We start from the raw sequence: 24,923 nt of genomic DNA, 5'->3' as shown, positions 1-24,923 counted from the left end.
AAACATGCAAATAGTGTGGAGATGAACTGTATTTCTGTATACAGCATTTTGTATTGTGATCTAAAAAAAACATTTCCTAAATCAGCGATAATAAGCAAATTAAATTTGTGTTCGACTTTGTTGAAATATCAATGTTATCGATAAAAATGATTAACATACCTGCAATGCCTTCACTGATCGGGCTAAGTGGCGTATTACCGATTATCTCTACATTATACTCAGCACCGGGTATCTTAGGATCCATACTAAGCCGTACCAGCCCTCTCCCTCCCACCGCTACACCACCTCCTCCAGGCAAAACACCCCCATCCTGAGCTCCTTGAGGGTGAGGCATCTGCATCACTCCCTCCCCACCGTTAATGGTCAGCTGCGATAGCCCCCCTGCGAGATGATCATCCTCAAGACCCTGTGTCTGCAAATACCCAGCGATGTTATTTTTCTGTCTCTGAACGGTGCTCAAGTGATCGATGTAAGTCGGCGGGGGTCCGTCGTATCTCATAATGTCGCCGTTGAGATGGGCGGTGCTTGGCGATGAGGGAGGCGACATGGAGGAAAGAGATGACCGGGAGGATAGGGACGTCATGGATTTGTGGTTCTCAACACCACCAGGAACCGACATAACGTTGGCAGGACTCGGCTTGATGTGTTGAGGGGAATTAGGAGCGGAGGCACCCATGCCTTCCATACTCCCATGGAAGAGTGCATCCACCTGCACCGTCAGAAAAAAAACATACCAAATTTTAAACAACTATTCAAAAACATGAATTGTTCTCCCTGGGGGCCCTGGAATGATTTGCAGAAAAAAAATCTTGATTATGTAATTATGACATATTTCTGGCAATGAAACCGAGGATGCCTAATAAGTTAGTGGGTCACATTTTCAACTGTGAATAAATTCTCTGTCGACGATACATGAGAGTCTTCAGCAATTTCTTGAATTATTTAATTGAGTTTGCTTTTCTGCAGCTATCAGAAAGTTGATTCATTATAATGTAAAAATTCACATGAGCTCGGGTCTGTTTACCTTTTGTTGAATATCTTTCATATTAAGATCTATAGAATACTGGGATGGCGGCATATCGGTGTAACTGAGGGCGCTGTTTAACGAGCCTTTACTGGATGCTAAGGAACCTCGACTGGAAGCGCTTAATGATCCTCGACTTGAACTTGACGATAACGTACTGACAGATAAACTAGGAGAACAAATTGAGATCAGAGTTTTAGACATTCTCAAATACATATTTGTTGACAACAAATACAATGGACAACCAAAACTCACTTAAGCTCACAATGTTGCATACACAATTTCTGCCTAGCAAGATTAGCAGGATACCAGTCACAGATGTGAGTAGTTTAGTAATTTATTCCAATATCGGTAACAACAAACATATGTATAAAATATAGTCAAAGCATTACAAACCAACAAACAGAAGTTGAAACATTATTGTTACAAACTTACTGTCTCACATTATTACCAATAGGAAGAGGGAAATGGGAAGCATAGTGCTTTTAAGATTTCCCTGTGACGAACAAAGACTCAGACAAGACAAAGGCATGAAAATCATGACAGTAAGACAGACTGACAGATGAGACCAGCTAGATAGGTCAATTGTTACATAGTAATAATCTTTAAAATGCAGGCAAAAGACAAAATGGGCAAATAACATTACAAAAAACGAGCGAGCTATCTTCGTCGTATCAATACCAGTTTGAATAAACCTTGTGCATTGACGTCATCAATCTGCGCCACCTTAGAGGAAAAACAAAGACGAAACAATGGAAAATAAACTGTGTATTCACAGCACACAAGTTGAGCCATTGACTACCTTCTTTTGATCACTAGTTGAGTGCATCCTACTCAAATGACCTCATAGTCATTGATAAACGATGTAAAACAAGAAGCTACTTTCTGTCAACTTGTTCTTGAGATAACTCTAGTCATAACAAAACTTTACTTTTGAGACCAACCTTTTTAATTGTGATTCTAGTTGCATAGCTTCCCGTGTGATGTCGGCTAGCTGCTGATTCAACTGGTCCTTTTTCTCTTGAAGTTTTATTCTACACAAGTTGGAAAAAATATACAAATGATGTTATTTAAGTTATTTAAGTTAATCTGAAAAGTAGGAGTTAAATTTCTAAAAGCTTTTTAGATACAAATCATCAGTGCATCAATGTCGTTGTTGCACAGTACATTGCACTCAAGTTCACGACGAATCTTGTTTATGACACTATTTTCCTTGAGCAAGAACTTAACTTTAAATTCATTCTCTTTAATCAGGGGTAACTGGTTACCTGTGAGGGGCTGAGATGGTTCTTGTGATTATTTTAGCTTGGTGTGCTACACATATAACAAAGGATGTATACTCCTTAAGGAGCTGAGATGGTTTGAGGAGCCATGAGCGTCACCGAGAAAACGAAGAAACTTTTTATTCTGATTAGACCTTTTTGTTTGAAGAATCTAAGTCCAGTTGTTAAACTTTTTTTGCATAAACCCTCAATCACAAACTCGTTCAACGCAACAGTGTTACGTCATACTGGTGGCATGGTTGGCTTGTGCGTAAAGCGCTTGCCTCTCACCAAGGTGACCCCAGTTCGATTCCCGGCCAGGGCCTTATGTGAGTTGAGTTGTGCGTTGGTTCTCTGCTGTGCCACAAGGGTTTTCCAGACCATCCGGTTTTTCTCCCTCGGGAAAAATCAAACACTTTCAATCTTTGGCTGTGCTCCGTGGTCATAATGGGTTGATATGGCTGGCAGCCAAAGGCTGCATGCATGCTTTTCTAAGGCGTTGTAGCTGCGTCCTTCGCAATTCAGCTCTTAGCTGCGAGTAAGGATGATTAGCCCCCCATATTATTATATGAACTTGTTAGGTTTGAAGAAGACTGACCTATTATGTAGCACCCTGGTGACTTCATCTTTGGCGTCTGTGATTTGTTGAATGACAGCTTCTTTCTCAGCCTCTATTCTTTGCCTTTCCTCAGCACTTCTTTTATGCTGGCAAACACTCTTCAGTTCCCTCAGTAATTCTTTCTTTTCCTGTACAATCCAATAAAGAATAACAAGTCAATGTTGGACAGACACAGTTATAATCCATTTTGAGATATGGTGGACACAATACTATAACACTATTTGGTTGGGGTAAATTTGTCTGTATACACCCAAACTAAACAGTGCACTCATATAGAACCCTCTCCCAGTCAAATGAGGTGTTTGGACTCTGAATGGATTGGAACCCTGTCCAAGTCAAATGAGGTGTTTGGACCCTTAAAGGATTTGAACCCTATACAAGTCAAATGAGTTGTTAGGACTCAGGAAGAATTTGAACCCTGTCCCAGTCAAATTTTTAGACCCAGGAAGGATATTAACCCTATCCCAGTCATTTGAAATATATACCTACCGAAATAAGGAGAAGTCTGTCTTTATCTGCCTCATTCTGACTGGATGGCTGTTGCTCATCCAACTCCGAAATCTGAATTTGTAGAAGACAACACCTACGAGGGGACGAATGAATGGAAGATTGTGTTAGTTAGAACAAAAATTTCAGAAGTAACTTAAAAAATAGTAAGCTTGGGGTACAACCATGTATTAAATGTCCTTTGTGGGAGTGTTGATTCTGAAAGGAGCAGGTGTGGTCAGAGCCAACACTGTTGTACCTGCAATTTTACACCTTTTTTTCACTTAAAGTAATTTCAGTTGAACATGTTTTGTTATTGTTGGTTGTTACACCACCTGTTGTTTCCACAACTCCCTGAGAAGTATTTCATGTACATGCTGTTACCACAAACCTTTGTATATTGTATTCAACCTTGTACTTAGTTTTCAGATACAAAAACAGAACAAAATTTATTTTGAAATAGTTCCTAACCTTCTTTGAGCATCTTCATACTTCATCCGGACTCTTTCTTTCTCCGCCAGCCGTCCTCCTCCCATGTAGTGGAAATGGCCGGGGAGGTCGCTTTGTAATGTGGTGTTGAGTTTATGCTGGTGGTATACCATGGAAGGGACTTGGGTGATAGGGTCTTGACTATTGACCAATGACTGGAAAGAAAAACAATTCAAAAATTAATTACTCTATGCTTTCTTAAAGGCACTCAAAATAATTGTTAGCATCAAAACTTACTTGGTAACGAGCAATGGAGCAAGCACACAACTTGTGCGACAATGGTGTTTTTTCTTCCATAATTATCTCGCAACTTCGACAACCAATTGAGCTAACATTTTCACAGGTTTTTTATTTTATGCATATGTTGAGATCGCCAAGTCAGATGACTGGTCTTCGACAATTACTAAAGGTGTCCAGTGCAAAACGCTTTAGAGGATAGAGCATCAAATTCAAGTTCTGGTGGGTTCAAATCCCGGTCATGACACTTGTGTCCTGGAGCTAGGCACCACAGCAAAAGCAAAGTGTAATGTCTCACAAAGTTCACAGATCATCAATTTGCTACAAAGATTTTCTGATCAGTAGGATCTTTACAGGTCGTTAAAAACTATCTTTTTCCGTAAAGGATTCTCAAACTTCCTCACGCCGGAAGTGAAATCAACAAAGCTGTGTTCTAGTGTAAATATTATGGTTCTTACCTCGGTGTAATTGACTCCATCGTCAGACTGATATCTGATCTCAGGATTGCTACAAGCCTTTTCATTTCCTCTGTGGAAATAAAAATAAAGCAATAAATCAACAGATACTACAAATAAAACACAAGTGTTTCAAGGAGGCTGTACACCTTTTTTTGATATGCCATACATAGTCCCTAGCTTCATGTACTTAAGAGGTCAGAGTGGCCCCAAAACTTTTCTAAGCCCATTTATTTAAAGTTCTTTGTTATACATGTGCTCAGGAGTTGCCTACTAGTCGGTGCAAACATCTCATAGGTTTCTCATGATGTCATTGACAGCCTTCATAGGAGGTGTGCTCAGTGTTTTAAGGCGGCTGAGCACAATTTGTTGATGTGCCATACATAGTCCCCGGCTTCATGTACAAGAGTACACTTCTTGGGCTTTTCTCTTTTAATGTCGTATTAACCCTTTGAACTGGTCCCTTTTGTCGACAGTTTTGCATCCTGTGCTCATGTTATTTACTGAAACGACTGGTCTCATAAACCAGTTTACCTTGTATACCACTATAAAGCTTTACATATTGGGCTACAATCTACATATTGGGCTACAATCTAATGTTTACGTGCCACAAGGCAATTTTTTAAATTTCATATTTTGTTTATTGTAACGTTTCTTTATTGAGTACAAGGGCAGGCCTAAAAGCGTTAATGGATTTTTCAGGCTATTAAATAACAATTTTTCTGATTTTTCTGAGTACCAACAAATTAGAAATCAGACTTCAGTAGGAAAAACATCGTGCTTATATCAAGGTTGTTAACAAAGAAAAATCAATGTTTGTTTTTTTTCTTTCTTCTCACAAATGAATGATTTCTTTGAAATAGAAACAGAAATGTTTGTAAACCTTAAATGTAATCTGACCAGTGAACCAGTGTCAAAGGTCAGAGGTTAGGTCATGGGTTAAAACAGGGGTTAGGTCAGGGGTTAGGTCAGGGGTCATTCAGCTGACCCACCTGTACTCTTGGTTCTGCAGAAACACCTGCGCCTTCATCTGCGTAAGCTCACTGCGAATCTGAGCCACCCTGGCCTTAGCGTTGGCCACTTCCACTTTGAGTAGGTCCGGATCATAACGAGTACTACTAGTAGAGCTGTTGGAGTTCACTGCAAAAAGGAAACAAAAACAAAATAAAAAATGGCAATAATTTTACAAAGTCACTTAAAGGCACCGGACAGTTCTGGTAATTTTCAGAGACCATTATTCTCACTTGATATATCCCAACATATGCATAAAAATAACAAACCTGTGAACATTTTAACTCAATTGGTCATCGAAATGCAAGAGAATAATGAAAAGGAAAAAACAGCCTTGTTCACAAATTTATGGGCTTTCAGATGCATAACAACACGCTGAAGTCTTTTATTATTTGAGTGAGAAATTACCCCATTTTTGAAAAACTACGTTACTTCAGAGGGAGCCGATTCTCACAATGATTAATACTATCAACAGCTCTCTATTGCTCATACCCAAGTATCGCTTACATTTATTTTCAGTAATGACCAATGGTGTCCAGCTTTCAGACTAAATATAAACAATGTTTTCTATCCTTCCCTATCCTGTAAAAATGTCTTTAAGCCTAACAAAGATAGGAAAGTCTTGGGTAAACTTACAGCTTGTTCTGGACTGCCATCCATTTAATGCATCATTCAAGTGTTGAACCTGTAGTAAGAAATAAGAAAATAGCATCAGACTAAAATGATAACCATTTTTAATTTAGCCTACGAGAAAGACTCTGCTAGGGTTCGAAACGTCGTGCCATTGACTATTGTTTTGCATATAATAAGGAGAACTTTGAAAAGCATCGCTCCACAAACTACGCAGGGGAAAAAAGTACCAGAAATTGGAAAGTGCACTGGGTGTCAATTTGGCAGTGTGCATGTGGAATAATAATAAAGACTTGTATTTGAATGCTTTCAAAGGAACGCACAAAGAGAAAATTGCTCCCAGCAGGAAAACATTTAACTAATGTCCACCCGTAAGTAAACATCTCTTCTCAAGCTCCTTCACAGTCTTTATTCTTCTTTATACATGTTCTACCAGAGTTTCATGGATTCAGTCATGCACAGAACCAACAGGGATGTTGATCAATTCAAAGCTGTAGTGAAGCTTCGGCACCCTGAAGTATTTTGTTGAAACCCATTGACTGGCTAGTTTTACACTGAAGTCTCTAAACTACACATGGTATTTGTATGCAACTGATTATCGAATAGAGATGTAAAAATACTTCCATGGCAGTTATGTGTCACCCTGGGTTCAGTTTAAAAATAGCAGGAACCCCAACAAAATAAAAACTCCCTTTTTGGAACAAAAACAAAGCTAGAGAATTCAAGTTGTAGAAGTTAAAGAGAACTGGTTTTCAATTTGAGTTATTTGCCGAGTTTCACGATCCCTTGGAAGGCTATGGCGGCCAAACCATCCATAGCTGATAGATTTATGAGATTTCTGGAGTGATGAAAATAAACAAAACAACAAGAACGAGAACAACAACAACAACAACAAAAAGCAACCATGAATCTTACCTCATTCTCAGCCAGCTGTAACCGTTGTTGTTTGACACTACATATCTCCTGTTTGGCCAGGGTGTCATCCGTGTCTGTCTGCTGAAGGTAGTCACGCAACATCATCTCCTGCTCTTGCCGCCATTGGACTCGAGGGTCTTCAATTTGATTGGTTTCTATGGTAACAGAGTGTAAATACTTAATAAGCAGGCCCTAAAAAATGTTTTGTTTTATTTTTTATTTTAAATGTTTTTAACTAAATGCTATTTCAGGAAAAGTAACCACATTTTAACTGGAACATCCATTAGAAGATTGAAAACAATAGTTTTGATGTAACCTTTTCACAATTATCATTTGGTTTAGTTACTGAGACACAAATTTTCTTTGTTCAGTTGGTAAGTAACCACTTTTTCTTGTTTTTGAAACTAAACACTGGTACCATTACCTGGGTATCAGAGTACAGTTTCAAATTCCAATAAAACTTTATTGCTCTGTTTTTGTTATATTGGATTTCAGATGTCAACATTCGACTTGAGAAACTCACTGATAACTAGACAAATTAACGAAACAAAAAATGTTCCAATATAAATTGTTATTTTCAGCATAAAGGTAGAGGCGCCCTTTCCTAAGGAAAGATAATAATACAAGGATAATAACAGTGGCTTCTTATAGCGATTACATCTTTCACTCAGTGACACTAAGGTATTGTGGTGGTGCAGTATGCTGCCAATCAAACCAGTAACACCGAGGCAAATCCCACTTTTCGATAAGTTCACTGGGTTCTTTTATGTGCATTACACAACACACAGGACCAACGGCTTAACGTCCCATCCGGAGGACACAGCAATAGATGGAAATTTGGTTGGTAATCCTGTTTTTACCAAGGAAGAAATTTCATGCTTAGCAAATTTTTGTGCTCAGCAGCTCTATGAAATTGGGCCCTGGACTCGAACCCACACTCTGCTGGTTAGAAACACAAGAGCTCAAGTCTGGTGTTCTAAACCCCTCGGCCATGACATACCAAAGTATCAGGGCTGGAGATAACGAGGCTGGTACGTTTAAAACCTAATGAATTTCTGTTATTTCTGCATATACAGTAACCAAACTCAACATTTCAGGGGGGGGGGGGAATTCAAGAGTTTTGTTATACTTACGGTCGATGTGGTCGATGTAGTAAATTCCTAAGATCGGATCACATGCTTCCTCCCAGCCAAACGGCAACTCTGTTATCGTGAAAAACGTATATCAGTTAAAATTTAAAAAAACCTTGGGTGTGACGTTAGAACCTACAACAGCACCCTCACCGTGGTTCAAGAAAGACCTGTCATTGGATGAAAGCGTTGGTGGCACATACACAAGCACCTTTGATTTAGCTCAGTGATGATGGCCTATGGGAAACTACTAACAATCAGTAACAGGCCTAATACTTCAACAGATTCTGGACATAACCTTTAAATGTTCCAATAGAAATTGTTATACCTCGGTAACAAACTGTGAAGTTTGATTGGTCGAGAACCAATCATGTGACGTGCAACAAAAACGCATGTTACCTGGCTCGACGGGCCGGGTAACATGAAAAGTGATGTACACTGGTGTACATCACCTTGATCGTTCCAAGCGTTGGTCAATTTTGAGGGAATTGTTTCTTGTTCATCTGCTTATTAAACAACGAATAGTCCGGCGTAATAACGTTCGAAGATGACAACAGAACTTCGCGAAGAGGAATAACAATTAAACAAAGGTATAACAAAACAATTGTTGCACGTTGTGACTGGGGTCCATGGGTTTTGTACACCCTCGGTGGCAAATGGCACCCTCGGCTTTGCCTCAGGTGCCATTTTCCCCCTCGGGTGTACAAAACGCCATGGACCCCATCACAGCGTGCAACAAACACCTTGGTGCCCTTGCCCTTTCAAAGACAACGTAGCAAGCCTGAAGTTCATCACTGAATGCATTTAAATTCAATACTCGTTAACATAAATTTCATAGTGTAATCCTAACCAACCACAGGCCCATCAAACTTCAACAGCATGATTGTTTGATTCCCAAAAATTTTACTCACATTTCAGAGAAAAATTATAATCTTTCAGTTGGTTTTTAAAGTCAGGTTACACAGATTTGATATATACAGGCATGATATTTTACCAAACAAAAAAAGGTAGGAAAATGGCACCTGACCCACATTGTGTTGGCTTTAAAAGAGGATATTTAAAAATAGATTTTCTAAAGGCCCCCAAAATAAAAAAATCGGACATCACAAGGGGCAGGAAGTGGGAAGAATATCATGCCCAGGTTCTATTGAAATTGAAGTAGCATGGTTTAAAGTTTAAAATGATAAACAAAGTAGAAATATTTACCATCTCCGGAGCAATCTGCAAAGGTCTGTGGCTTTGTCAACCTGTTAATTCAATCACAACAACAAAAATATGGATGAATAAAAACTCAAGTTTTCTTGGAAACACGATTCAAGAAAAATGATTGATTAACAGTCAAAATAACAACTAGTTTCTAGTAGTACGTGTATCACAGCGTGTGCAGAAAATAATCATACAACTGAATTTCATGAGAAAAAGGATTCACAGTGTTTGAAAGGCACAGTGAAAAGAAAGGGGCTGAAGTTAACAATACAGGAAGAAGGTATGTTTTCAAGAGTTTCTTAAATTGGTCTGTGGAATTTCACCAAAAATATTATAAATGAAATAGTTTTGAAAAAAGTTTTTAAAAGACATTGGCCAAAAAAATGCGTAATAATTATTTTCCTTCTACATGTAGCTTCACATTGTGCACGCATAACCCAACAAATGGAATAAACATCCATTCAAAATTTGACGAACAAAATAAAATAACTGGTACCAAATTCCACGTTTCCACAAATCCCCAAAAGGTTACATTTTACGACCTTAATATTATAAAGGTTAAGCGTTCTGGAACTGCCAAAATACTTTTTTTTTTTTTTCATTGTACTTATGCTGAATAGCTCTCTCTGAGGGTGGCAATTTGTTTTGTCTAAAAAAAAAATATGTGTGGGGATTTGTTTACCAGAGTTCCAGCTGGTTTTCTTTTGTATATGAACAGCCCTCTAAAAGTCACCTAGTCATAATGTAAACTTTTGCTCTGTTGTTGTTGGATACAAATATTTCATGTGTTTTTTTTAAGGAAAGAAAAAACACTTAAAGGATTTGGGTACTTTTTGTAACACAAAACACAATGTCCAAAGATTTACATTAAACTTACACCGTTTGAAGATAATGATAGGAAAAAGCGTACCTTAAAATAATATTAGTTGCTGAGGTGCTGTAGTTTTAGAGAAATCAGTAAAACAATGTCATGAAAATGTGTTTTTACATGCTAAAATAATTTTTGTCTCATGATCACTGAGACGAAAATTATTTTCATGACATTCTTTTACTAATTTATCAAAAACTACAGCACCTCAGCAAGTAATATTTCCAGGGAAGCTTTCTACTATCATTTATCTTCAAACTGTGTAAGTTTAATGTAAATCTGTGGACATTGTGTTTTTGTCCCACAAAAAGTACATAGACCCTTTAAGAAACGCATTTATTTTCATAATTTGATACAGGTAAAAAATACACTATAAATCATATCTGAGCATAACTTGTTTTAAAGTTAACTTAACAAACAAGTTTTCCAAACAAAGAACAACAAAGAATATGTCATTTCCCACAAATAACCCAATCTCATTCTATTTCTCCATATGTCATTAATTCTATTTCAAAAACTATGACTTTACATACATGTGTGCTTTTCATAATTGGATTCAGTTTCAAAACACATCAGAAATCAACTCTGGCATTTGTTTTTCAAATAACTTTACAAACAAACAAACAAACAATCAAACAACCAACATTTTTTTCCAAAACAAAGAAAAACATCCAAAAGAGCAGTTTTCAATTCCCATAAATAACCAAATCTCAGTCTATCTTCAAAGTAGGTTTATTTTAGGATGGACTATGGGGGTCTAAAAAAAAATACAACAAATCCTGACCAATATCCTAACGCCATTGCAGTCAAGACCTTACATGCCATTGCCCAAATTTCACTCAATTCTTTTTAAATCAAACCATTGAGGTCAAACTTAAGTTCCCTCAATTCCAGTAAAGTGCTACTTCTGCCCCCTTTCACCAAAACAAGCCCAACCCTTCAAAACCCCCATCGTGACATCCTTGTTTGCACTGACTAACAATCACAAGGACAGTAGCTCAATCCTTATCTCACTAAAAAAAAAATATATACATACCAATGTATCTCCAGCAACAAACCCGACTATCTCAAATCTCAAATTATTTCATAATAATCCAAATTCAAAGGTCGCTACGCTCGGTCTACTTTCTGAGAATACAACATTCCTGTATGGGACAGGATTCCTGCAACGTTTGATCATTTAACAACACTCGCAGCCTATTTGCTCACTTATCAGTCCTGTGTATACTGTTTGACTGCCAGTCCACGAACAGTTATATTCACTCCCAACTTCTAAACCTTGATCCTTTTGTAAATTCTGTAGGCCTATAAATTGTTTCTTAAGAGACTCTTCCCAAAACCCTTCCCCATTGTCAGTCAAAATAAGAAAGAAGGGGGGGGGGATTTATCCCCATATTACCTATAGCTATACTACAAGGGCTCCATGGCCATTTCAACATTTGCGCTCTCTACAGTCCAGAAAACCCACAAACAATGTATGCCTATTCATAAAACTACCTTGTCTGAATGCATAACTCTCAACGCTTGACTGATTAGTTACTTGTGCATAGAGCCATCGGAATGTAGCTCATGGGACAATGTCCTCCCCCCCCCCCCCCTGCAAGCCAAAAGCATGCATACAAATGCTTGCAAATGTTGCTCGCAAGTATTGAGTCTCACCACAGGAGAAGCAAAAGCGAACAGCAAAAGTAAATGTTGGTATCAACAAGCGATCTTTCAAACAGCGGAAATGTTCTCGTCAATACCCTTTTTTGTTTCCTTTTCTTTTCTTTTTCGAGGAATTCCATTGGAACTTTGATAGCCATGGTGTTATCATTGTACTCTGATGGACAAGGTCACGGTTTTCATACCTCAAAGGTTATGATCAACTTTGTGAATAGAACGATCAAGAGATGGATTTTGTACGCCAGTACAGGCACAGTGCAGACCTGTAGAGCTTTAGAATCATTGCCAGAAAAACAGTGGCAGGGCTCCAAATTTACAATGGGTTGCACGCCCCGAGGCCAGTGATCTTAGCATTGTAACTAAACTCATGACAGGACAAGTCTGGCAGTCTTGTGTTTTTCGATTCAAAGAATTTTAATTTTTATTTTATTTGATTCAAATTTGAGTCTCATAAATATCTTAAAATTCTGACGAATATCAAAGTCTACATACCTGTAAGAAAAACTAATGAAAAAACTTCTTTCAGTTTTTGCTCAAATATAACAGATTATCTGTGTTCTCATTTCGATTCTGGTTTTGTGAACCAATTTCTGGTCCAGTCAAAATTCTGAGCAACAAGCTCTGTCAGTGTGGTCTTGTGAATTGGTCATCGAAGTTGCAAGAGAATAATGAAAGAAAGAAAAAACACTTGTTGCACATTCTTGTATGCTTTCAGATGCATAATAAATTGCTTTTAGCTGAAGTCTTTTATCATTTGAGTGAGAAATTATCTATTTCTCAAAAACTACACTACTTCAGAGGGAGCCATTTCCCACAAAGTTTTTTACCATCATCAGCAGCTCTCCCTTGCTTGTTACCAAGTAAGTTTTCATGCTAACAATTGTTTGGAGTAATTACCAATAGTGTCCACTGCCTTCAAAGCTATCTCACATGAAACCCAGACACAAGACCATTGAGGCACATGAACACCGAGTCACACTCAGTCTCTCAGGGACACATGACCATTGAGGCACCTGAACACCGAGTCACACTCAGTCTCTCAGGGACACATGACCATTGAGGCACATGAACACCGAGTCATACTCAGTCTCTCAGGGACTCATGACCATTGAGGCACATGAACACCGAGTCACACTCAGTCTCTCAGGGACACATGACCATTGAGGCACATGAACACCGAGTCACACTCAGTCTCTCAGGGACACATGACCATTGAGGCACCTGAACACCGAGTCACACTCAGTCTCTCAGGGACACATGACCATTGAGGCACCTGAACACCGAGTCACACTCAGTCTCTCAGGGACACATGACAATTGAGGCACCTGAACACCGAGTCACACTCAGTCTCTCAGGGACACATGACCATTGAGGCACCTGAACACCGAGTCACACTCAGTCTCTCAGGGACACATGACCATTGAGGCACATGAACACTGGGTCACACTCAGTCTCTCAGGGACACATAAACATTGAGGCACCTGAACACCGAGTCACACTCAGTCTCTCAGGGACACATGACCATTGAGTAGGGCCACTGATTTTCCGTTTCAGAAAAGTGCAAATTCCGTTTGGCAAAAACATGAATTCCGTTTCAGGCACAAAAAATTCCGTTTCATGTTTTTTTAATTAGATAAAAGGTTGTTTAATACCCAGGGACACACTTATAAAAATCAATTTGAGATAAGTTGCACTGCTGACTTTCGTCAAATGTTCATTTGAACTGACAAATTTCAAAAAAATACTCCAATCTTTTTTAAATTATAATTGTGGATTATTTTGTATACTGCTGTTCGAATACTGCTGTTTAAAAAGGTTGCACTGTGACTGCAGTATCAATGCACATGATGTGATAGACTTGATTCCAAGTCTAAAACTGCAGTTGATTCTCTGCATCAGCCACATTGTAGGCTAATGACAGGAGTGTAATCCACAAGAGGGCGCTGTTTCAGCATGATCAAAGACTTGGGAACAAGTCTATGGACGTGACCGTTCTCCATCCACAAACAAAATGTCAACCATTTTGTTTTCGCTTTGGCGACAGAATGTTGACCGTTTACAGTTTTATTTTAGACCTGTCCGAGATGAAAAAACATTGTATGTGTTCTTATAGATCATAGGTAAGCTAGTTTGTGCATTATTGTTGGTAAAAGAGAGGGAGAAAATGCAATTTGGGTGAACAAAAAATGTTAAAAACATGCCGCGAATAATGCCCTTCGCTTAACCATGTTAACAACGTGTGTACATCATGTGTGTAAACATGGAGTCATGGTGTGAAGTAGAACAGAATGATCCACGGTTACGATCTCGTACTTTTTAATGGTCTGATATCTGATGCTTTTTTAGTTTAACAACAAGAATCTTAATAAAGAATGCAATTTCAATAGTTTTGGCGTAAAGAAATAACAAAATTAAAAAATCAAATTTTCTGAAATCCCGTTTTCCATTTCAAAGGGCGGATTCCGCGAATTCCGTCCATTTTCCGCGATCGCGGAAAATCAGTGGCCCTAATTGAGGCACATGAACACTGGGTCACACTCAGTCTCTCAGGGACACATAAACATTGAGGCACCTGAACACTGAGTCACACTCAGTCTCTCAGGGACACATGACCATTGAGGCACCTGACACTCAGTCTCTCAGGGACACAATAAGCATTGAGGCACATGAACACCGAGTCACACACTCAGTCTCTCAGGGACACATAAGCATTGAGGCACACGAACACTGAGTCCCACTGAACATTGAGTCTGACCTATAGTTTCATGGATGGACACATGGGCATTGAATCTCAAATATTCTTAGCACCTGTAGATTCATGAAACACAAAACAATGTTCACACACAGAGACATCTGAAGGCTGCATCAACTTATTGGGAGGTTCTTTTTGTGTCTTCATGGTTTGCCACTTAAAGGAGTAGAGAATCCTCTCTCTCTGGATCGTTTATAAACAAGAGCAGTTTAGTCCTTGAGGTCTTAGATTTGACTACATTTATCAGCGCGAAAAATCATACCAAGGATGGATTGGATTAGATTAATGGACTGCATACGGATTAGGGACTGACGGATATCTGATCAAATCAGATTTATATTTGGATCGGGAATCTAAAATCGGATAGATTGGTATCAGATTATGAACCCAGAGATCAGGGCAGATTAAAAAAACCGTGGAATTAGGGATTAGAGACCAACCGATATCTGATCAAATCAGATTTATACTTGGATTGGGAATCTAGGATCTGATAGACTGGTATCGGATTATGAACCCACAGATCAAGGCAGATTAAAATAACTGTGGATTTAAGTCCAGATCAGTTTGAGGGATCACAATCCTGAAGGTCAAATTAACAGATTGTAATCCAATTGTAGATGGATCATCTGATTAAATAAGATTTACACATAATGTATTTTTGGATTGGGAATCTAAGATCTCATATAATGGTGAAGATCGAGCAAATTAAAATAACCGTGGAATTTACTTTGTCCAGATCAGTGTGAAGGATCACAATCCAGCACATCAAATTAACAGACTGGAATCCGATTAAGAAGAAACTATAAATAAATAGTAAACTTGCGGGTACAACCATGTGAATATTGGCTCTGAAAAGAGCCAGTTTTGTCTGGCCGTGGTTTGGTCTGGACGTTTCAAATTATACTTTGCTCGTCTTCAGGAGAAAGATAGATCATCTGAGTAAATGAGATCAATGGCCTTGCCTTGCAGGCAAAGTTTTGGGATTACCAGGGACTGGTTGCCCACTCTAGGGAGTTTGTGGTCAGTCCAAGTGGTCTGTGGTCAAGCTAAGGGGGTAAGTGGTCAATCTTCAAAGGTTTCTGAGCCTCTGGCTGGAGGATGTTGGAGATCTTGTGATCAGGGCCCAACTTCATATCAGAGCTGCTTAAGCACAACAAGTAGCTTAACTCAACAAAAAATATGCTTACCAGTATTATAAAGTTACCAGCCGACATACCATGTCAGATGTACAATCTGTGAGTGATATTCTGCTTAGGAGAAAAAAATAAGCAATATTTTCTGCTGAAGCACAGAAATTTTGCCCTGGTTCTTCCTTATTTAGTCAAATCATACAAGTTTTACTGAGTTCAAAGTTTTCAAAAGCATTACAGGAAAATCTTAATATACAATGAATTTAAGTACTTGTTTACAAAACCAGTTAAACCTGGCAAGTTCAGTGTTGAAAAGCATCCTTATTTAATTTGAATAATGGGGAAGTGCCGCGGCCGAGCGGTTAAAAGCACCAAATTCAAACTCTGGTGTTTCTGATCAGCAGAGTTTGGTTTAAATCCCCAGCTGTGACACTTGTGTCCTTAATCAAGACACTTAACCATAGCTTCGTCCTTCGGATGGGACGTGAAGCCGTTGGTCCCATGTGTTATGTAAGGCATGTAAAAGAACCCAGTGCACTTAATCGAAAAGAGAAGGGGTTTGCCCCGGTGTTCCTGGTCCGATCGGCAGCAAATTGCGCCACAGCACCTTGTAAGCATTACATGGTGCTATCAGAATTAGGTCTCATAATTCAAACACGTAGTCCCACATCTGGCGGGAAATACTGTATGTTACAGCGCAAGGAGCATCACTTGGTGACGGGCATGTGCGCTTTATAAAAAGCCACAATTATTATTATTGTTATTATTAACAATGGCAAAGCTGACTTACGAGTGAAAAGACAAGCTACATGTAGCTGGTCCTGCTGGCCAGTCACTCATTTTTTGAACAGCAAACCCTGGAGTCCTGGACTAACTCCAGTGTCGGGGCAACCCACTCCAACATGGTAATCATAATACTCATCACAACTGTATATTTACGTCAGCTGATAAAAACAGCTCCTTCGTGGTGTCTGGTATACCATGTACATAGTACAGTAGACAGTTCATCTCTGGAATGTGGCAAGCATGGGAACAGGCACGGGACAAGAAGAACGAGCATAAGGAATGCTGTTCGATGAAAATAGCTACGACAATCTTAAACTGTGCTTGAATTCAGGCAGACTGATAGATGCGCAAATTGTTTCATCAAGGATGCAAAATTAGTGGCTTCTTTTTATATACAGACATGCAACCTTATTACAAAAAAAAAAAGGATTGGCACTGTTTTGAAAAAAAAATCAGCTGATCAACTGAAAAGTTGTAGCCTGTTTTTATAGCGTTTTTTTTGTCACAGAGTGACACTCGAAGCGCTTCAACATTCAGTATTTCTGCAAGGTACTGTGGGACTACGTTTTTGGAAATATGATACCTATTCCTTTACTTTAGCAACTTGTAATGGTTTACAAGGTGCTGTGGCTAAATATTCAAGTAACTTGTACTAATTTTGCTCTTGGTGTGGGCACATGTTTTCTTTTTTTCCCAGAGTCTTACTGAAGCTTAAACACTGCCTTCCCATTATGCACAATCTCCAGCGTTCACTGTCTACCTCACAATGGACGTCCTTCGGTCCTAACTAAAAAAGTGCGATCACAAGGTAACTGGTGCACGTGCAGGTGTTAAACCACATAATACAACACAGCAAAGTGTGTTTCCAACAATGCAGGTCAAAGGTGACAGTAACCAACTTTCAGTAGTGGCCAGTATTCTCGTTTCATTTTGGCAAGCCTTTTGTGAAATCCCAGAGGAAGAAATTAAAAACATGAATAAACTCATGTTCAGGCTCGAGAGAGTGACAGCACTTCATGACAGTTAAATTAAGATCCATGCATAATGCACTGGGGTTTTCTTATACACAGTACAAAAAACCCTTTCACATCTAATGCCCCTTACTCTAGACATCTCAACTATTTCTGTTATGGTGCCTGGTTTTAAACGTCTATCAAACCATGTTAGAGGCATTCCATCACGTACCAGGCAAGTGTTCCAGATAATGTGTCTATGGGTAATATTGTAGCTTGGGAATTGTTCCTCTTTAAAGTTGCATGACCCATAAGAGTTATCCCCTAAGGCATTTTTGATGCTGTTTCACAAAATGAAAAACATACAAAAACGTTCACATACCAAGGTCAGGATAATGCACAAAACACACGTACTGGATTCAAAATTGTTTGTACATGACTATTATGTCTGGATACCGACATGAATTCATTTTTAGTTTTTAATTAACTACCACTTGTCGTATGGAGATTTTTGTGTGCATTACCTCAAACCGAAGCTTAACTTTCTCAAATCTACAAAAGTAAACAAATAAATTTAACTTTTCGGGAGCCAAATCTGCCAAATAAAAAATAAAGGACCCAGCATCTTTAAGTCAGTAAAAGGAAATTCACCCTGGCAACAGGAAACTAGCAGCCGTCTAGTACTGTCTGTGTTGTATTATGTTTTGGTTATCTTAATATATGGAAGGCGTTTCTCTATGGTCCCTTTTTTTTTTACAGTTACAAAAAGTTCATTTTATCACCAGAAAAAGTTGGAGGCTGCTGCGAAAAAGTTAACATAAATGTAGGCTACCAGGCCTGGAATCTCATCTTTGAGAGGACAAGACCATTTTTAGTTTGTAAAGGGCACTTCCATTGGAAAATCTTATAATAATGGGACACTTCTAAGGGGCACCAAGATCAAGACCAGGGCAAACAGAGGCAATGGCCTTTTTGTTATTTAAGGCATGATGTACACAAGTTTTCATTCTAATAACTGAGTTGAGAAGATGTTTTGTGAGAAAAACAAAATACCTATCTTAAGTGAAACTTTTCAAATATTGTAACAATATTGCTAGCCTTTCCAAATGAAGATACTTTGAGGCTGTACTATACTCGTGAATTAAATCTAGAACTATGACACAAAATGTTAATGTTCACTTAAAAATGGCCAGTGTAGCATCTTGCCTGCCAGAAAGTCCTTCGAGTGTACAAGGATATTCTTTTTTAGTAAACAAAGGTATACAGTCTAACACTTTTCATTTCAAGTATGTAAATGTTTTAGTTCAACATTTTAACTAAGTCAAATCAATACCTCTGTCTTTTAGGATTAAAACCCACATATAATATTTTGTCATCTGGAAGAAAGGACGGTTCAAGTCTCATTAAAACATAGAGGTACAGTTGTAGAATCTTACAATAAAGGAACTAAACAGAAATTAAATTCATTCCTATCCCTGAATTAAGTCAATGAACTAGAAATGATATCCTCATGAACATGTCACTGTTAATGCTGAATTCCTACAGGCCCAGTCACACCAACTTATTACGTTTGGCTCAGTGCAGGGTCCTAAGAGAAAGGATAGGATTCAAGCTCTAAGCCTTTTAGAAACGCTTGAATTGGAACTATTCTCTCTTTCTCCCTCTCTCTCAAAAAAGAAAGAAAACCAAACAACCAAGGTTCCCCTTGCAATTTACTCAGAGGCCAAATTAAATACAAATTATGAAGGAGAATGCCTTTTCTATGAGTAGCTCCAATTTATGAATGGAAGAAACAAACTGAAGAATGCATTGTACAGCAATTGGGACGCTTGATTAAGTTCTAACAATACAGTCGGATAATCCCTTTGGATTGTTCAAAGTGTAATTGTCAATTGAAGATCAGTCATGATTCATAACATTGCTCAGTCTCTAGCTCCAGTGAGAACTGATGATTGATTGTTTACAAAGAACATGTACAAACATACAGGACTTTTGTCTTTACAGGTTGCTGTATCATAAGGTGTAGTGTTTTGATATTTTCAAGGATAAAGCTCAAAACCATGGCACAGATCCAAAAAGGGGAAGACTGCTAAAGGGTTGTGAGAACATTTCTTGGCCCATCACCCAAACCCAAATTACTAACGTTTGTTTTTCTCAAACCCAAAACACAACTTAGATACTAAACCTTTGGCTTTTTTTTCAATACCTACTTGTAAAAGCCAAATTACCTAACCCCAAAAACCTTGGTTTTTCTCAATACCCAAAACCCATACCAGGCCTGATACTTTCCGGAGGCAAGAAGACAATCGCCTCAATGCCCCCTGGTCATTGCCTTGATGCCTTTGAAATTGCACATCATTTTAAAAAAGGATGCGGCCCCAAAAACAAATGCGGGCGGGGACGATCAACTGGATTTTTTTTTTTGCCCTTACATGTATCTAACATGAATGTATCAAAACCAGGTCAAACCAGGTGATGGATTTTAGTAGGTGGCATTACTCATGAAATGACTAGACTTTGGACCAGCCTTGGGATAAAAATGGTCCAGCAGACTCACTGGCAAGCCCTGCGAGTATTGACTTAAATATTCCTATAAATTCCTGTGGTTTATTGAGTCAACAAATGCTTGTAAACCTGGTGTGCACTGAAGCATTGACATTGGAAGCAGGGTAGACTGCCTGGCAAGTCATACTCATGCTCTTTACATACATTGCACAACTTTAACATATAGTGTCTGATACAGTTGGATTGCATTGTGCAATGAAATAATGTCCTAATATTTATACCTATTTTATATCGAGGTATTTCATGCCAGAAAGTAAAACTATATGAGTCTGGGTGGACACAAACTTTCCTATGGTCTAATTCCTGGCATACTAGTTGCGATAACGTAACCCTCCTGCCGAGGGCTTACGCAATGTGTGCAGGGCGAAATGGTTAAAAACGTACAATTTTGACAGCTAGTCAGCAGATTTGCTCCATTTTTACCACTTTTGAAAATCATGACACAACTTTTAGGAACACAAACTTGATCCTCAATGTCTAATGAATCCTTCCATATCACTCAAAATACCATTGAGGAAATAGTTTAAAGAAAAATGACAAAAACTTACCAGATCCCCGAGCAAAAGAGTAAAAAATGTCCTAGGTTGAAAATTTGAATCTGAGTGGGGCGGAGTTCGGCTGTGTGTGCACGTCACCGGGGTCAACGGACTCAGCGCTCTGCGTGAGGTGCATTGTGTTTCCCGGTAACTGTGCAGCCGTAGTCTTGGTTCCAAGACCATTGGTGTTGTGCGGTCACACACAACCAACGTTCCGATCTATGCACGGCAAAAAACGTACACGCTTGTAATAGACGATAGTTAGCGGGCGCTCTGTTTCTCTGATTTCCGCATCTCACTGCGTGTACAGTTTTCTGCCGTGCATAGATCGGAACGTTTAGTTGGTTGTTCAGGAGGGTTATGTTATCGCAACTACTAGCATACTTGCTATAAAAAACAATTAAAGGCACTGTACTGTAACTGTACACGTTTGGAAATTTTTTCTTTTTTTCCTAGGGTTATTTTCTTGTGTCAACCACTGTACTATTCTTAACTCGTTGCATGCACAATGTTTGGCCACCACTTTTTGATCAATCACTAGATAAGTACACTACATTTTGATTACTTTGTATGCACTGAAAGAAGGAAAACAAATTCCCCATCCTTGACACCTTTTGATTCGCTTTTACCAAAAGAAATGTGTTATCATACCAATACGTGAATATGTTTTCAGTTGTATTGTGTGAAAAAGTGGCAGTTGCATTCATGGGATTCGGCATCTTGTGTGTTACTTTTATGTAAAAGTGCATGAAGTTGGATTATGGCTGTTCAGTTCATCATCACAAGCTCACAATTGTGGGCTTCATTCAAAAAAAGTGTGTAACCACTGTCCCCTAAAATGCACAATACACATAGGGACATTGACTATTCACTTCCAAAATGGCGCAGTTATTGTAATGACGAGAGGATAACTTGGCTCAAATAGGAATTAAAGATCTTTTTCTAACATGTCTAAAATTAAAAATCTAAAATAAAGTCAAATTTAAATATCATTCAATTCAGCTCAATTCATCAACAATTTATTTCCACATTCATCAACAGCAAACAAAGCACCAGCTTACACAACATTTAAAAAACAAAATTTCAGCCCTGCTAGCCAGCTGTCTCCAGACCAGAGTGATACCACCACTAGTGCTCTTCTAGTGCTGCACTCAGGACTGACACACTGGACATTCATTCATGATGCTTTGAATGATTCCAACACTAACCAGTCCAATCCAATGTTGCATGTTATTTTGCCACGAGAGAAGAGGTTGCCCTACAAATATTGTTGTTAAGTAAGAGAACTGTACCTAACCCTTACCCCTTTCCTTTACCGAGCTAACACGGTACAGTTCACCCACTCCCGCCCACCTCTTTACTTTCAAATCCGAACATGATATACAAAAAACCACCGACCTGTCTCGCGGGTCAATCCACGACGTTTTTCTTGTGTTGTGGTCAATGTAGTAACTCTTCCCATCGTAGTCTCTCCCTTCTTCCCACCCAGCCGGCAGTGGCAATTGTCCATTTCGAAATCTTGACATGGCTGCTGCCAAACTAAGCCCATGTTATAGTTGAAACTACCGTCTAACTCTGCCAGCAAAGCGTCAAAGCTACGCCATCTTTCTTCACCATGTCTACAGTCGACGCCATCTTGAATATTTTAGCGGTGACACTGTGGCGATTATCGATTCTTGAGTATTCGACGGGTATAATTGGAAAGTGTGGAATCGAGAGGAATGTTGTCAACTCGCACTGTTTACCAGTATCCTGTTCCATGTCATATCCTGGTGTCATGTGTTTTCAGTAGGATAACAGGAAAATTGTTCACAATCAAAAACTTAACATTTTTTTTTTTCAAATCATCTATCCAATTTTTTAACAATAACACTTACACTTCATGGTGTGTTGAAAGTTGTAAAGTTTTGGTTTTACGTTGCGAGAGACAGTCCGCCATTAACAGTGCTTATGCATGCACGACATTGGAGCAACGTCATATGTTTTCACACCTTTCATTGGTTGGTATTTTATTGAATATTCAGATGCTAGTATGGTGTTCAAAATAAATCAAAAATATTATTTAATTACTACTTAACAAATTTAATTACATTTTTGTCTTAAGGCATTATGGCTACTTTATTAGAATCCAGAGATATCATAAGGCATGAAAGTAAAACACCCCACCCCCCCCCTTGATGCACTCACACTTCATAACAATCCGTTTCCCCCCATTTCAGACCAGTAATGTTTGGTTTCAGGAGATAAGAAACCAATCTATGATATTTTCTCTTTAATGTAGACTTAATATTTATTACGCTTATCGGAAATTATAACAGTTATGCAGTAAATAAATAAAAAAAATTGTTGTCATTTTCACTTAAAATATTTTAATATTTCCCACATTTGCACACCATAGAATCCCAAATAGTAACCACCTCACGTGATCCATCTAGTGACTAAAGTAGAATGAAACTCAATCTAGCAGATAGTAATTTTGTTTTGAACTTTCGAGGTTGGATGATGTTTCTTTGACTCATTTGAATAATGGCATAATAGTGCACTAGTGATTAGTACCAAAAATCAATCATTTTTTTACATGTTTGAGCATAACCAACGACAGGAAACTTTAACAGCATGATTATCAAGCCTGATGAAAATACAGACCGTGAGTAAACTGCATAGCTTCTGTCACCGGTGCAGCTTGCACAATTTCGCGGTAAACAGGAATCAAAGTTGGGGACCGAAAACATATGAGGGTCGATAACGTATGACGCTACGGGGATACAAGAATTTATTGACAAAATTTGTTCTTAATTGAGGTTTAAAACATTTTGAGTATGTTGATTTATCAGAGAGAGTCAATGAGCAACGTACAGGCGTGTTATTTCATTCTCCGGGTGTTAGTTTGTTCTGGGGGGGGGGGGGGTTTCTTTTCAAATAAAAGTAAATTTTCGGACAATCTTTTGTTTTTTATTTTACTAATACTTCTCACTCTCAGCTCCTATTTACAATGAATTATGATGGGGTCTTTAGCACAGCTTTTTCCTCACAATATTATACCCCCATCCACACGACCTACACACTCATGTTTGTCCCGAGGTTACAAAGTTGAGGGCGCCCCACGCACTGCGCGTTCTAGCTCTGCGTTCTTCATGGCCCGTGTTCACTAATTTCAGGAACGGTTCGTGTAAACAGGGGTGTACAGTTCATTCGTGGACGACGACGACGACAACGACGATGATGACGACGACGACAACATCAGCATCAGAACGTAAACAACCGTACTGGTCCTACAACAACAGCATCAATCAACCCACTGCAATAATGCCTACATTCGGCATCGGCACTCTAATGAGAAAGTCGGCAGCAAACCAACTTGGCAAGAAGCCTTGACGCCAAACCAATTTCACACGCCTTCACGATTCAAATGTTTTGATATAGATGTTTCAATTTACAATAAAATGGTGGATATCACAAGTGCATATTGTAGCCCGGATGTCTTTCACTTTCATATCAATGGGAAGAGTTCCAAATCACGACAACTGTACATCGTTACAGCGAAAAAGAAGACCGTAGGCCAAAGGTTGTGTGACGCAAACTTATATAAAAAAATATAGGCTAGGCCTAGGCGCTGTTTTCCAATATGGTGATGTATGAAAGTTTGTTAACCGTAATCATTGCATGCTAGTCATAGGCCTAAACTAGTCCGTGAAACATAAAATCGTTCAAATCTGCTCACAGTTCGGTGTGCCAAAATATGAAACTTTTTTCTTCAGATTCAGATCAATTTTACATTACAAATTATATTCTTTTGCTAAATAATGTTGTTTCTCATCACGTTTTATATTAAGTCTGTCAACGGAATGAACCCCACGTCGGTAGGCGTATAATATGAAAACTACTGGACCCATATGATAATACAAACATTCTGAATCCAACAATAATTCATACAGAAATTGAAAATCCAGATCACCACTCTCTAAATGTAAAGAGTGAAAAACACCACTCTTTACATTTCGAGCTGTCCTCCATGTACGGCTCTTCAAAAAGAGTGGTGGTTATTTCACTCTTTTAGAGGGGTTTCACTCTATCCAGGACAGAGTGAAAAATCACTCAAAAAGATGCAAAATTCAATCTAAAAGAGTGGAAGACCACTCAAAAAAGAGTTGTCTTCAGATGGCTCTTCAAAGAGTGTTTTTTTTTCTTCACTCTTTTACATTAA

General features: G+C 38.7%; 1 protein-coding gene across 2 annotated transcripts in view; it reads right to left on the bottom strand.

Annotated features, from left to right (window-relative positions):
- Window positions 1-22,360, bottom strand: part of LOC139935927 (protein KIBRA-like) — a 36,430-nt gene extending 14,070 nt beyond the window's left edge. Inside the window, exons 1-13 of one of the 2 annotated variants that reach the window (XM_071930565.1) lie at window positions 22,118-22,360; window positions 9,465-9,505; window positions 8,262-8,330; window positions 7,129-7,283; window positions 6,220-6,268; window positions 5,565-5,712; window positions 4,576-4,645; window positions 3,863-4,035; window positions 3,395-3,488; window positions 2,885-3,033; window positions 1,969-2,058; window positions 1,025-1,193; window positions 160-709 (exon numbers count right to left, since the gene is read on the bottom strand). In XM_071930565.1, the coding sequence (XP_071786666.1) occupies window positions 160-709; window positions 1,025-1,193; window positions 1,969-2,058; window positions 2,885-3,033; window positions 3,395-3,488; window positions 3,863-4,035; window positions 4,576-4,645; window positions 5,565-5,712; window positions 6,220-6,268; window positions 7,129-7,283; window positions 8,262-8,330; window positions 9,465-9,505; window positions 22,118-22,245 (1,885 nt within the window). In that variant the 5' untranslated portion in view covers window positions 22,246-22,360. Of the gene's footprint in view, window positions 1-159; window positions 710-1,024; window positions 1,194-1,968; window positions 2,059-2,884; window positions 3,034-3,394; window positions 3,489-3,862; window positions 4,036-4,575; window positions 4,646-5,564; window positions 5,713-6,219; window positions 6,269-7,128; window positions 7,284-8,261; window positions 8,331-9,464; window positions 9,506-11,368; window positions 11,646-22,117 lie in introns of those variants that run through there. The other variant, XM_071930566.1, reaches the window with a different exon arrangement.
- Between the last annotated feature and the right edge of the window lie 2,563 nt (window positions 22,361-24,923).

The sequence above is a fragment of the Asterias amurensis genome, chromosome 4 (genome assembly GCF_032118995.1).
Source record: "Asterias amurensis chromosome 4, ASM3211899v1".
NCBI classification, from domain to species: domain Eukaryota; kingdom Metazoa; phylum Echinodermata; class Asteroidea; order Forcipulatida; family Asteriidae; genus Asterias; species Asterias amurensis.
This window is presented reverse-complemented; position numbering and strand designations above follow the sequence as displayed.